The 15,205-nt window shown below is 50.2% G+C and overlaps 1 protein-coding gene across 1 annotated transcript in view; it reads left to right on the plus strand.

The window, feature by feature from the left end:
• The window catches only part of slc25a26 (solute carrier family 25 member 26), a 28,510-nt gene that overhangs the window by 8,459 nt on the left and 4,846 nt on the right, over positions 1–15,205 (plus strand). The window contains exons 6-8 of the mRNA XM_029150114.3: positions 9,386–9,430; positions 11,910–11,979; positions 14,500–14,564. Of these exons, the coding sequence (XP_029005947.1) occupies positions 9,386–9,430; positions 11,910–11,979; positions 14,500–14,564 (180 nt within the window). The remainder of the gene's footprint in view (positions 1–9,385; positions 9,431–11,909; positions 11,980–14,499; positions 14,565–15,205) is intronic.

The raw sequence follows: 15,205 nt of genomic DNA on the forward strand, positions 1-15,205 counted from the left end.
GTGTGCGTGCGAGCATCCTCTGATGAACTGCAGCACACACGCTCGCTACATGCACTCAGCCCACGTTCTACTGTATCGGAACCCATCTGCAGACGGTGCCAGCGTGCATGTTTGGTAAATCACCACGTTGCGCTGAAAGGGAGCCGCCTTTGGGCCCCTGACGCAGGTTTGGAGCGGCGGTGAGGGGAATCGCTCTCGTATCCTGTCTGCATGCGCGCTGATCCATGTGTTCATACGCCCCCGTGTGAAGCACTGGAGGTGTTGGTTTCCTCTCACATGTGCGGAGGCAGGATTTGTGGGACACGTTTGTGATCCTTAGTGGGAGGTGACGCCTGTGCTGAGGGAACAAAGGGCCAATGAATGGTTTCTTTGGCGACTTTGCTGTTTCATGACTGGATGCACGCAGGTTCTGTCTTTTTGCAGTACATCTGTCTATTTGTTTGATTTCCGCCCCCTCCTGAGCGGCGTGCAGGTCAGGATGACCCTCACCAGAAGACTGATAGCCCTGAGCTACTGAGCGTAATTCCTCTTCGTCACTGCATGATCTTTATCACTTTACCACGCACGTCACTCCAGGGACTAATGGTTTACTCCCACTGTCACTCTGAGTGACAAACGGCCGACCTGCATCTCCGTCGTTCACGTTGACGGAATCGCACCTCGGGTTTTTTGGGCCCGTGCCGCCGCCGTGCACTGCACGTGGGCACGGCGCCGTCCCCGGTTCTGATTGACCCGTGCTCAGTAAGCGGTCGCAGTGATGACTTTTGCAGTCGGATCGAGGCATTCGTGCCAGCGTTGCGCGTGACAGTGCCGGGTTCTAAGCGCTCCTCAGTGGAGGATGATGCATTAGAAGTCTGTGCATCTGAGACCCATGCATCAGACACTTATGTTAAGTGCATTTGTCCCCGTTGAGCCCTTCGGTAAACTCCAGAATCTATCATAGCGGCTGAAGGTCCTCACGCAGGGAGTTTGTGTTTTTACGCGGAGACTTATTGCGAGTTTGAGCAGCCAGACGTGTTTCCAGGAAAAACTACAGCGCTGTTGTTTCTTTGGACAGCGCGCCATGCTCCTGCCTCTTCCCCTCAGCGCGTCAGGCGATCGCGTGTTTCTCCGGGCCCCGTTCACTTCCCACAACTTTCTGCATGTTTGTCTCAGTCCATGCAGAAAAAAATGTCGTTACTCCGCATGTGTTTCTAATAACGTTCAGCCCCGTCGGCCCGGAGGGGGGGGGGGGGGGGGGGGTTCTGGAATGGAGGGGAATAGGGGACAGCGGCGGTTTGGAAGTCAAGTGTCAAGACAACGCTCCCGTATGTTGGAGGAGTGGGGGTGACGCACGGCTCCCAGGCGGCGGCGCGTCCTGGACACCTGCTCACCTGGAGCCTGAGCCTTGAAGTGAGAACGTAACGGCAGCCGTGACTGCAGTCCAGGTTTACAGCAGCCTTTCATTCGTTATCCCGCCTGTCAGTCAAGATGCAAATCACAGCGCGCTCTTATTTTCACTTCATCCGTGAGTGACAGGACTTGAAAGGCAGCCGAAGGGAGCGGAGGCGACGGTAAATCAGCAGCGCGCCAGACGCGGGAAGCACCCGGCAATTAGAGGTTAATCCGCGCCGCTGCTCCTTTAAAGGGAAGCGAAGGCTCGTTGCTCCGAAAACCCGCCTCACGGGTCATTTCTGGGTTTATAGACGTGTCCAGTTCAGTCTTTAGCGACTTGTCTTGTACGAAAGCAAGTCATTCAATGGTTGTCTTTTTTTATTCTCTTACATAAGTGGAAACAGCACCTGTAACCCCCCCCCCCCCATCACCAACACCCCCTGCCCACCCCCCACCGAGCCCGTTTCCTCAGCCACAGTAATTTCGCTGGCAGCAGCACTTAAGACCTGCCTGCATCTGGAGCAGAGCATCTGAAGGTCAAGGGTCACGCTATGATGTCACTTCTTAATGTCCAATGGAGGAGAGAAATCTAGAGTGTCACCCGCACCGCAGGCATTTACCTAACTCAGCCTCGGCAGAGGTGACGGGTTCAAACCAATTCATAATTCAGCGCTGCCGAGCTGAGACGGCGGCTGTGGACCCTTATTTTATTGTTCACTTTTTCCACTGTTTGCTCAGAAGGTATTAAAAAAAGTCCAATAAAACGGCAGCGAATTGTGAACTGATGAACATGAACTAATTGAACTGTGTGAGAAGGAGAGGCCACCTGAACGTGGTGAACAACCAGGTTCTGTCAGGCTGATCCTTCGACCTCATGTCCCGTCTGATGGGACTAAAGACTGAGTCCTGCACAACTTAATGGAAAATCAATCAAGTTTTGTGAGAAGCTTTTTTTTTTTTTTTTTTTTTTTTTTTAACCAGCATTCTGAAATCCACTAATAAATAGCGTGTCTCAGCGTTCTGCTGTGCCGCCTTTTGTTTTGGGCCTGTAACGGATTGATCGGGCCCATAAATGGATTTGTTTGACAGAATCGTGCGTGAGTTCTTAAACCAGTTGCGTCACTGCCAGTATATGCTTCTCTCACTAGGAGATCCTGTTATTTCCAGCTGTGCTGCTGTTGTGCTTATCTGATTCCCAGCTGATAAGTGTGCGTGTGTGTCTGTGTGTGTCTGTGTGTGTGCGTGAGAGAGGAGGAGGAGAGAAACATTTCAGTTGGCCTTCAGGCAATGATTGGTTAGCTGGAATGAATCTGGTCCATGTTTTATTGCTGTGGGCATCGCTCCCAGAGAACATAGCGTGTGTGTTTGAGTTTGTGCTCTTTGACCATGTGTGCTCTTCATGAAGGTGTGTGTGTGCGCGCGCCATGCTATGCTATGCTGGAGATATAAAGGCAAGCAGCCTTATTCAGCACCTTCTTTCCTGCTTTACTCTACTTTGCTCTGTTTCCTTTAAAGGGAAACTCTCGCATCTCTGCTGTGGCTGTCGAACCAAGTTTAGCACCACAGGACCTGCATTTTGAGACACACTCACTCACACACAGAGTATTATGATATTGGTGATGTGTCCGGGAAAATAAAAAATAAAAAAAATCTTTTTTACCCACCGTCTCCTGTAGCGTATTCGTAGAATCACTGAGAATCATCGGTGGCTCATCCGGAACAAGGACTTTGACTGTGGCGCTGCAATTGAGCAGCAGGTTTCATTCCACATCTAGTGTGTGTGTGTGTGTGCATGTGTGTGCGTGCGCGTGCATGTGTGTGTGTTTGGTTGCCACTCTGCTGCTGCATTTTGAAGCTGCACACAGGTGGGAGGAGGACAAAAAAATCACCACAATGTAAATATTATTCAGTTTCTGGGAAGCATTTCTCTCATGTCGATGGAATTACTCTGTTGAATCTTTGCCAGTTCACTGTTTCTCCTCCTCTCGCTTTCTCTCTCCCTTCCACCTCCGAACAAGTCTTAATTTGTCAGGAATATTGCGGCCCTGTGCTGACATTTGCCGGGCTGAAGCCCCTTATGGGAACCGGAGCCAGCTGTGATTTGATAGGCTCACGGAAGAAGTGCCGGCGCGCAAAGCACTCCTTAACACACACACACACACACACACACACACGCACACACACACGTATAGCTGCGCCCTTGGCATTAAAAAATGTCAGGTGGAATTCCTCAGCAGGCGCAGTCGCTCACTGTAGTTCTGGCCTTCAGTTGGGGATGAGTGATGGCCTTCAGGCTGTGAGCTCCTCCTCTCCTCATCTCCTCATCTCATCAGCTCCTCATCTCCTCATCTCCTCATCTCCTCATCTCTTCAGCTCCTCATCTCCTCATCTCCTCATCTCTTCAGCTCCTCATCTCCTCATCTCCTCATCTCCTCAGCGTGGGCCCTACAGCGCTCGGCCGCCGACGCTCCCTAACCTGTGACAAATTGAGGTTTAGGGGGGGGTTGGTGGGTTGTGCTCTGTGTGTGCGTTGTAGGTTTAGCTTTGGTGTGTGATTTGTGTGAAGCGTGCCTCAGGGGAGTGTGAAGACAGGTGTGTGTTTGTGCGTGCGCTTGAACTCAGACAGCACTTCGGGGCCTGTTTTCTGTAACCGTGAGAGCAGACCCTGGCTTTCTCTAACCGACGCGATACAGCCACCAGGAGAGACGTAATCCAACCTTCTCGCTCGCTCACTCTCTCTCTCTCTCTGCCCTTCTTCATCGCCTCCTTCCTCCCCCTCCCTCCCTCAGGCCTCTCTTATGAAGCCAGAGGCCCAGAGAGCCGGATCAGGCTCCTTCTATTGATTGACTTTATTTATGTGTTTGTTTATTTATTTAAAAGGCCCTGAACCCCTCTGTCCCGGAGGTGTATTTAGGTGCTACACACACACACACACACACACACACACACACACACACACACACACACACACACACTGGGGGCCTGTGTGCTGCGTCACTGCCAGGTGTAACCTCTGCCACGGCCGTAACTAGGTGTGACATGAGCTCACATGTGCGTGCGCAGCGTGGGGCCGGTGTTCGGTGACACAACACGGAGCCGCACAGGAAAGTGCGCGTCATGTTGGCAGTTAAAACGGCAGCAGCGACGAGGACGTTGGCACAGATTAAACAGGCTTCTGAAACCGTCTCGTTTTTTTGTTTTTTGTTTTTTTTTTAAGAACAAAGTTTTGTTCTTTTTCCTCAATTCTTACTTATAAATAGTGACTTAATAGATTTGTGGAATGAGACCTTTGCATCGTTTAAGTTGTTAAACGCTAACATGTGACACAATGATCTTATTAAAAGTAAACTAGTAAAATAATAAACACATCCAGTGTCATGCTTGATTAAATTACAGGCCTGTCTGTTTGTGTGTTGCTTGTTCTTACTCCTCTGACCTCCGTCTTCTTCCGGGGCCGTCTTTCTTTGCTCTTTGCCTCGCGTGCATACATTGTTTTCACATATGCATCCACATTGTCCACTGAACTGTCTAACAGGTCCGTCCTCTTCCCGCTCGGTGACTTTCTAAAGACTCCAGTTCAAAGTTGGCCCAGTAGCATATAGACGGGTCCAACACCACCTACTGATCCGACGCCGTGATTAATGACCCGATCAGCTTTCAACTCATTAAACTCTGATTGTTGTCTGTTTGTTATCAGCGAGTCGCAACAGTCGGTTTCTCTAAATGCCCTTGTGTCACGCAGCAGATGGAATGTGGGTGTGTCTGAATGTGTTGTATGGTTTTGGCACAGGAGTCTACCTTGCAGCCCTGTTGCATTAGCAGGTAATAAATGTGGACTTACAATTGTGTGTGTGTGTGTGTGTGTGTGTGTGTGTGTGTGTGTGTGTGTGTGTGTGTGTGTGTGTGTGTGTGTGTGTGTGTGTGTGTGTGTGTGTGTGCGTGTGCGTGTGCGTGTGCGTGTGCGCGTGCGCGTGCGTGCGTGCGCGCGTGCGTGTGTCTTTTGATCGCATAGTGATCTTATTCGCTTTGAATCAGGCTGCTGCTGATAACTTTACCATCTGACTTCCATCTGCCTTTCTCTTCTCTTCCCTTTTGAACATTTAAATTCAATTTGAGAATTCCAAATCTACTGGTTTAGGTTTAGGTTTTTGTAAAATTGAATTGGATTAGTCATTCAGTATCAAGTACTAACAGAGGCTCCAGAAACGTCCCTGGCTCATGAATCATGTGTTCATTTGTTCCACATCTGGGGGCAGGAATGGAGCAGAGTGACTACGCAAGTTACTGGGTTCAAGATTGCACCACATTGTTTTGACTGAGTGCGAGTGGTGGTTTTCAGAATAGAGTTATTTGTATCTTGACGGTCTCATCGAGTATATTGTTTAGGTAAAATTTATTGTTTTATATGAAGTTTTCAGAAGGTGGGTAATAATCTGATCAGCCATAAATGGGTGACGGGTCCAACGAACTGTCCGTTCACCAGTGTACATGAATGTCTCAACTGAACTATCACAATAAATATTCAGTGCGTTGACATGAAATTAAAAACAGATATCGATGTTTCCCAGATGATGAATTCTTCAGCACCAACAGGTTTTAACGAACTTCAGATGGATTGCCAGTTGATTTGGTCCAGACACGTATGTGCCTCAGCGAAAGATTCTTGAACCATCAGTCATCCCATAATCCTTCATGTAACGCCGTCATCGGGTCAATTCATTGTCTGGTCTGTGTCAGCACACAGCTGGAGCTGCGAGGTTCTAGGATGTTTGTCCCATTTATTAAACGCGATGGATCAGAAATCTCTCGTGGACGAGCCGATCTTTTTATGAATTGGGAGAGAGGTGCGTGTGAACTGAACTTGAGCAGCGCGCGGTTTACAAGCTACTGTGGGTGAGAGGCTGAACAGCATTGCGGCAGTCACCTCTCATCGGATTCTTCGCCCGTCTGTGCATCGGCCTGCTCGCTCGCCCTCTCTCTCTCTCTCTCTCTCTCTCCATTGAATCGCTCATCAATATGCAGAAGCCGCAGGCTGACCTATTAAAAGTCATTTGTCAAATTGCAGCCAACTCGCTTGCCTGCAATCAGGCTCAACGTGAATATATTTTGACATGTGTTTTTCCTGCCCTCCGCTGAGAGGCTAAGGGCCTGTGACAGCCCAGAGCCCCGCTGAATGCTAATAAAGTTAGCGCCGACGCAGTTGGCACACGAGAGCACTGTCAGCAGAACGACACGCCGGCCGCCGTATTCGTGTAATACACTCGCTCCCCGACAGTCGCAGCGGAGGCGCGGGTCCGTGCGAGACGCGCTCCCGAGCAGCGGAATCCGGTCCCCGGAGGCCGGCTGGATGACACGGATGCTTGCGGGCTCTGGGAGCAGATGCTCCTGGAACACGGCTTTTAGCCCGCGGGCCAAGTTCCAGAGCTGCAGCTCGGCGTGAGTCACGCAAAAAAGGCGCACGGCGCGATTACGGAACGACTCGGACGCTTGGATTATGTAGTTTTAGAGACAAAGGAGGAGCAGAAGTCACCGTGCCAGAGGCTGGACTAGAACTACCAACCTCCCTGTTGTAATTAAATAATGAATACAATAAATAAAAAAAAGATATCGTTATATACATATAACTGAACTGAATTACAACCAGGTGCATCCAGTGACACATTCACAATGAAATCCAGTGTTTTCTAAATAATTTCAATAATGTACGTCAGCAGTCACCCGAGCAGCTGCCTGTGTCAGGTTCCTGCATTAGCACAGGCCTCTGTTAGTGCGAGCTAGCTCAGCCAGGCATCTGCCAGACAGCGTCTTCTCCCTCTGATTAAGTTCATCAGTGGCGTCTTAGCTGCCACTAAAAGTTATTATCGATAAACCCTGACTTATGTTTCATGTCACCAGGCGTAAAGCATCAGTCTGTACCGTGTGTTGTACGATTTCCCGTTAGAATGGGACGTAATCATACTGTTTCAAGTTGCCTAAAAGGTTGTATAATATTTGACCCATTTATTAAAAAAAAGAACTTTTATTTTGAAATACTATCCTGTTGGTCTAGATTTGAATTACCGGATTCCTAATGGATCCAGTTTGACCCTTCATTGTCCCATTTAATCAGATACTTTCTTTAGATTTTTTCCTACATGGCCCTTAATTTCTTGTGTACATGTAATAGGTTAAATTCTAATCAAATACTAATTTAGCTGATTATTTTTGATAACTTTTTGGTGGTTATGCAACGGTTCCCCCAACAACAACCACACACACTCTTCACAACAACAACAAGAAACCGATGCTCTCGGCCCCTCGGGCTGTTTTCAGAAACCTTGCATGTGTTTTTATTACAAGTCAGAGCAGTGACACAAGAACTGCAAGTCGATACCACAGACGGTAACGCGTCGCACCCTCCGCCCTGTTCAGCTGCACCGAATAGACCTGGGCTTTGTTTTATGCTGGGGATGTTTATGCGCAGCTGGAAGAGAAGGTGAGCTGGGTGGCTCATTTCGAATTCATCTACGGGATTTATTATGTCTCCTCATAACTTAAAGTTCAAACGTTTGAGTTCGTCGCCGGGGAAACGGGATGGAAAGCATCTGAGGACCCGAAATAACAACACGGCCGTGACGAGTTCCATGTTCCTGTGCTGTGTACATTTGATTTCCAAACTCAAACAAACACAGATGCTAATTCCGCCAGGTGTGCAGCGCACGTGTGTGTGTGTGTGTGTGCAGCGCACGTGTGTCTGTGTGTGTGTGTGTGTGTGTGTGTGTGTGTGTGTGTGTGTGTGTGTGTGTGTGTGTGTCTGCTCCCTTTCAGCTTTGAACGACTTATAAATTTTAATCAGACCACATGTTTTTTCCAGACGCTCCACGTTTGCTGCTCGCGCGCGTTTGTACGCACGTTTAAACACATTCCACCCAGCGTGCGTTAAATCAAGTCGCGCACCACTTCTGGATCAGTCGCTCCTGATACGAGCATCAGAGCCCGTCTGTCTGCCACACACATACAAGCATTTACATGTTTTGGCTTACAGGTCACGCTTCGGCTCTGCTCCTGCTTTAAGAAGCCACCACGTGACATAGAATCATCCACATCATTTCAGAGGTTTCATGTGTTCATTGTGCTCTTGTCTGTTGATGAGCGTCCGTTCCCACGTCAACCGGTGCAACTGGCTCAATCCAATTTCCACGTCTTCTCACAGCTTTGTGTCTTTTCTTTTGTTGCGATTCATTAGAAAGTCTTACGGCATCAGACGCCCTTCAGGTCAGTCTGCTGCCGACCCACTTGTTTATATGAGCTCACTTCATTCGGCCTAATAAGCTCATTACGTGGCGTAAACACAGGCTGTGCATCGTCTCTGTGCTCCGGCTGCGTCGGCGCTGGACCGGTCCGGCTTCGCACATGTGCCTGGTCTGATTGAACGCGTCGGAGGCGGCGGCGGCAGATGCATGAATGATCCTCTTGTTGCTGCGATCAAAGACCGATGACACGGCCAAGTGTCAATTTATTTATTTCCCCCTCTGGTTCTGTTTTTGTTCCCTCTCTTCCTTCCTGTCCCGCTCCACCATTGATGACAGGATATGGGTGTGTGGGTCTTTAGCGAGTGTGTGTGTTTATTTTTTGTGTGCCCATTTTTGTGCTGTGTGTGTGTGTGTGTGTGTGTGTGTGTGTGTGTGTGTGTGTGTGTGTGTGTGTGTGTGTGTGTGTGTGTGTGTGTGTGTGTGTGTGTGTGTGTGTGTGTGTGTGTGTGTGTGTGTGGTCTGACTATGTGTCACTCGCCCCTCACCTTGGCATGACCATCGCTTTCCACCTCCCCGTTGCTACTGGCAACCCAGGTTTGCTCCTACCAACCGTCCATCCCTCCATTAAAGACTGCCAGACCACAGCCTGTCTAATTCATTAATCACCAGCATCTAAGCGAGGTGGAGCGGAGATGGGCATCGGAGGGTAAAGACAAAGCGCGAACCTCCGGATTCACAACGTTCTGATTATTCAAAACTCTCTCTCCTGTGTTTTCCAGATCCCGTTCTCTCTGGTGCAGTTTCCCCTTTGGGAGTATTTAAAGGTACGTTGCAGCGCTTTCTGTAAATATTTGTCTTCCCTTTATTCTGAATTCTCATCCCCACCTCATCTCCCCCGCTCTCCCCCATTCTGTGCCATCATTTACAGTAATTGCTCTCGGTGGTAAATCTGCAGTAAAGTTATACTAGTGTGGTTGCGCTCTGACACATTTACAGCAGGCTCGCGTTGCATTCCCCCGTACTCTGCGGCGGCGAAAATGGGACTTTACGCCCCAATTTAACGGTGCGATCACAACTGCCACCAAAGAATCCCTCAGAAGCGTTTCCCTCCCTGCGCACGTCCTTCTCGCCTCTCCTCCTTTCTCCCTCTTTGTCGTTGTCCGGTCGCGGAAAAAGCGCACAGAGAGCGATCTCTCTCTGGAGGAGGCCGCGTTTCGTCGCAGTGACATCATGTCTTGAGGGCGCGATGGGGCCGATGCGGCCGCGCATTCCAGCGGCGTTGGGAGCCAACGGCCGAGCCGGCGCGGACAATGCGGCGCACGCGGGCCGGACGCCGACGTCCACAAGTGTCTCTTTGTCCCCCCCTCCATCAAAAGGGCCCCTCTCCCCGGCCATCTGGACCCGTCCGTTGGCGGAGCTGCTGGAATCTGGACCTCTCCTCTGCTCCTCGCTTCTACCACAGCGCTTTGAATGGCTAAAGAGGTGTCTCCCTAGTTACAGTGGCAGAGGCCGAAGGGGGGGGGGGTCACCGAGACGCTCAGACCAGAATGATGTCCTCTAGTATCACAAAGTGCCTGAGCGGAGGAATTGGAAAGGCTGGACGTGTGTGGCACCATTTGCTTCGTGGGACGGTGATACGCTGAGTTACGGCCCGAGCTCGGTCTTTATTTCGCACCGAGCCAACACAGCTGCCGGCAGAGAAAGCCAAGCGAAGGCTGCAGGGCGTCGGTGCAAATGGCAGCGGACGAGTCCTGCCGCGAGGCGCGTCAGGGTCAACTGGTCCTCGGCTTCCTGGGAGCGACCGGAGAGGTTGGCTCCAGAGTTATGTCAGAGAGGCGCGCGCTGCTCGCCGCAAATCTGAATTGAATGTATTCTCACACCAGATTCCAATATCCATGTGAATAATCCTGGCTCGTCTTTCACACATTAAATTTCACAATGTTGTGGGTTCTTTTTTTTTTTTCCTCTCGCTCGGTTGTTTTTCCCAACAGCGGCTGCACAGTCTGGCCCATCTGCTCCGACCTCAAAAACAACATTAGCAAAACAGGAGGGTGTAACACTTCTAGGTTGCGATTGAACACCAATACGGAGCCACAAACAATCCGGAGAATTCGAGCCGGCGGAAAGAGCTCGGTACCGATGCGCGCGGGTCGGATCGGAACGGACGGCACAGCTCTAAGCGGCAGGAAGTGGTCCAGGTGCAGCGTCAGACCCTGACCCCCGGGTCCACGGGCCACGGGGTGTGTTTTCCCAGGTTTGGCCTCTATTATGTATTCATGAGGTGCAGGGAGTGAGACGGAGCGGGATCTCCCTCGCCTCGAGGCCTTTGATGTGGAGGAGGAAATCTCCGTTTTAATCCGCCCTCTAATAGAACACACATGACGCACCCGGAGCCCGATCGCGGCCGCTGCTCGTCCTCCTCTCCTTTGCCCTGTTTTGTTTCTTGTTTGCGTGCGTGAAAGTTTGCGCACATTTTTTTTTTTTGCATTGTCCACGTGTGCGCGTGAGATAAGTGGGAAATGAGATAACGTGTAACAGATTTAACTCGCGAGGGGGGGCGGTGCAGGCAAAGAAAATATTAGTAATAGCTCCATGCTGTTGCTGAATTGCTCCCACTAAGACATAGTGGTACCTTGCAGCACCCAGCTGCGTCACAGCCTCGGAGCGACCGGCTCCCGTCCTGAGCTCCAACCAACGTGTAGCTCACTGCCACTGGATCTCAGTAGCACAGCTCGTGCATTCGCCGTCATGCCGTCAGGTGTTGCACAAACACAAATGGCTACTTCTCATACTTCTCACGTCTGTTCAGTCAGTGGAGACAAGTGCTCGGTGCTGATGAAGGTTTCAGACAGTGTAGCTGCATGTGGACAATGAATGAGCTACATTAGGCTTCAAATACGTAGAGAATTTGAAGTTGACTTGGTTGTTGGGTGACGTAACACCAGTGAACACGCACTTGGCGACACATTTCAGGTTCAACGCAAACGTTTTAGCACAATGGTGGGAGATCTGCAGCGTCTTCTCCGGCCTCTCTCTTGTCCTGTTCCAGTTCTTGGCCAACGAGTAGCATGACATCACCGGGGAGCAAAAGCCAACACAAAAATAGCCGGACGAGCCGGTTCCCAGCCGTGGGTCTGGACCCCAGACCAGACCAGGGTTCACAATGTGTTTCCAATGTGTCTGATATCTGCGCTAACTCCAGTCTTCTCTCTCTCTCCTGTTTCTCTCTACTTTTCCTGCTGCTTTCATCCTCCTCTTGTACCTCTCTCTCTCTCTCTCTCTCGCTCTCTCTCTCTCTCCCAGACTCTGTGGTCGTGGAGGCAAGGTCACACGCTCTACTCTTGGCAGGCTGCAGTGTGCGGAGCTTTTGCAGGTGCAGGGGATTATATGCTGCTTTGGGAGGGGAGTGGATGGGGCGGGGGTGTAAGACGGGATGGTGGAATGGATGGATGGATGAATAGATAGATGGAGGAGTGAATGGGTGCATGGATGGGTGAACAAATGGCCAGGAGGGCAAAAGAAGTTCACCCCAAGACACAGACATGTTGGATTCCAAAGAAGTGAGCTCAGCCGGCGAATCACATCCTCACCTGCGCAGCTGATCAGCAGGCAAGGTGGAACTAATACATGATTGTGCTTTGTTGTCTTGATAGGAATACACATTTTTCAAGCCCTTTAGCCAATGAAATACATACAGACTTATCTGAGCCGGGATGAGCGCAGAAGGAAAAGAAGGACAAGTGGAGTAGGGGGGAAGAAAGGAGGGATGGTTCCCGGGTAAAGGCCCCTGCAGCTGTGTGACCTCCCTGATCACTGGGGCCTGAAGTTGTTTAGGAGAGAGGAAGTAAGAAAGGAGAGAAAGAGAAGAAAGGGAACAGAGTGAAAAGAAGATGAACAAGGGAAGTGAAAAGCACCAGATGAAAAGAGAGCTTGGGAAACATGGACTCAGACTGGGACTCATACAGGTTTACGTTTCTTATCTTTAAGTTCCAACTCAACGTGAAGGCTCAGGAGCCTGTGTACCAGAAAGGTAATGAACATCTAGTTTTAAGTGGGTCCATCCAACAGTGACTCCTGCAAGCGTTACTGAGGAGTCTGGGCCCAGTCCTCCAGTGGCCTCCAACCAGCATTCTCCCTGTTTCCATTCTGCAGTCATCCCTCCAGAGGTTTGCTAAGTCATGTGACTGTGACAGACACCCCTAAACCTTCTCCAAACAAGCCCCGGAGGTGTTGTGTGATCTCGCCTTCCTACTGTTTTCCTAAATGAGGTTGGGATTGTTCGCCTACGTCCTCCGTACACCTTCCTGCTGGAGGAGGCTTGGTAAACAATAAATCAGTGTTTTAACTAAATCATCTTGACTAAGGCATCTTGATCTTTTTTTTCCCTCCTCTCCTGTTTTAATTTTATTTTAACCAAAATTGTATTTAAACCAAACCACATTTATTTAGTATTTAGTATTGTGGCTCAAATGAAATAGTGTTATTTTTGTCTTTCCACCAAGTCCTCACCTTTTTGTCAACGAAGATGAAGAAACCACAATAAAAACAGACATTTCAGCCGGTCCATGGAGCACGGTTAGAACTTTCAGTCGATAATTCTTGCAGCACAACAACGCGCCAGACAGCACAGGAAGATAGAGGCTAGCAGCCCCGGGGGCGACGGAGGGATGGAGCTAGAAGAGATGAGGACACAGAACCCAAGGAGCCGAGACATGGCTCAGCTCCACTCCACCTGGCTTCAGTCCACTGGTGGGAGGAAGAAACCAGAATACAGGAAGAGCAAGGGGAGGCAGGCGATATGGGAGAGTGGGTGACGGACTGAGACATGCGGAGTTAAAAGACCCGAAGGGACTCGGCAGATAAGGGACAGAGTGATTAGTGTGTGGGAAACAAGTTTCGTGCTGTCACATGGTTTTTTCTTTTCAGATTAGCAGAGATCTTGATGATAACGTTGAACCTTTATATGGATACATACTGTCCAAAGGTGTACGCTGGCCCCAGTCAAGCAGTCTACATAAACCAAACACTCACTATAAAGGGTAATTAGGGACATTAAAGATGATCTGAGTGAACAGGAGGAAGGGAAACGAGGTCATGAGTTAGAGCCGGGGGAGCGGGGGAGCAGCGGAGCTTGGGTCCATGAGGGATCCTCGAGTTTCAGACACATCTCGCAGCTTCTCTCTTTCACCCATGCTTAATCTGTTTGACACAGGAAATGCTCACACAGGCTCATCTAATCATCCTCAATAGCTACGCCTCAATAGCTACGCCCATAACCTGCGTTGAATCGCGACACTGCCACGTTTTAACGTCAGAACTACTAGTCGGACTTTCCTCGCATCACTTTGCACTTTGTCGTTGACTATTTGCCCGAATAAGAGAAGTCTAGAATCTACTCTATGAAAATATAGACGCTGATGTCACCCGCACACACTGCTCCTCTGGCCCACATGGACGTTAACTGTGTCACTTCACCTTGAAGGTCAAGGTATGCGTATGTTTTTGTATCTGCTTGCAGGCCTGTGTGTACATGCAGGTGTGTGTGTGAGTGTGTGTTACTGTGCATGTGTGTGGGGGGGTCGAGGGCTGGATGAGACACTAACAGGGAGGAGGTGGTGGGAGTTCAGCTGTGTCCGTCTGGTTTTTGTGGTCTAATAATGGAGAAAGGTCTTCGACAGGGATAATTATCATTTTTATGTAAGCGACGGGGTGAAGGGCCAGGCCTTCATCTGTTTATTGCCGGTTTAATACGTTACTGTAACTGCGGTTAAGTAATTGGACATTTTTATGGTTTTATTTTTAATATTTAAAGACTCTGCTGGGAGGATAGAGAGGTTTTGTGTTTTCACTCCACTAAAGCTGCATGTGTGTCTTTTATTTTTTTTCCCTGAAGGTGCGGTGGCAGCGTTTGTTACCACTCCTCTTGATGTGGCGAAGACCAGGATCATGCTCGCAAAGGTACACACACACACACACACACACACACACACACACACACACACGCACTCGCGCCACCTTTTCTGGCAGCGGCTTTTAAACACTGCTGTCAGGTGATGCCTCGCAGGCAGGGGGCTGAACAGGCCCGCGGCCCGAGCAAATCTCAACAGTGTCAGCGGGACGGAGCGGTGCCGAGGTAGCGCCGGGACAGCGGTGAGGCGTACACACACATCCATCATCGCACGGGGGACTGTGGACAGTGTCCGAGAGACATGTTTGTGCACATGGTTAGTGTTGGAGTGAAGGACTCGTTGCTCCTCCAGAAGAATTTCCATCTCGAGGCGGAGGTGGACCAGCAGGCCGGTGTCCCTCTCTACCTTGTCCATCCACTACAGCACCCGCCCCCCCCCCATCCTTCCCCCTCCCCCGTCTAGTGGTGTCCCTTCTCTTCCTCTCTCCTCTCTGGCTCGTTCCAGCACTAAGTCTGGCTTCACTCACTACCCTCGGTGTGTGTATAAAGTGAACACGCGCACACACACACACACACACACACACACAAACACACACGCGCGCATGTCCTTGAAGGAGACCCCCCCCCCCCCCCCCCCCCCCCCCCCCCCCCCCAACATAACTAATGAAATAGCGGAATTAACAGAACAATC

The sequence above is a fragment of the Betta splendens genome, chromosome 5, assembly GCF_900634795.4.
Source record: "Betta splendens chromosome 5, fBetSpl5.4, whole genome shotgun sequence".
Lineage (NCBI taxonomy): Eukaryota > Metazoa > Chordata > Actinopteri > Anabantiformes > Osphronemidae > Betta > Betta splendens.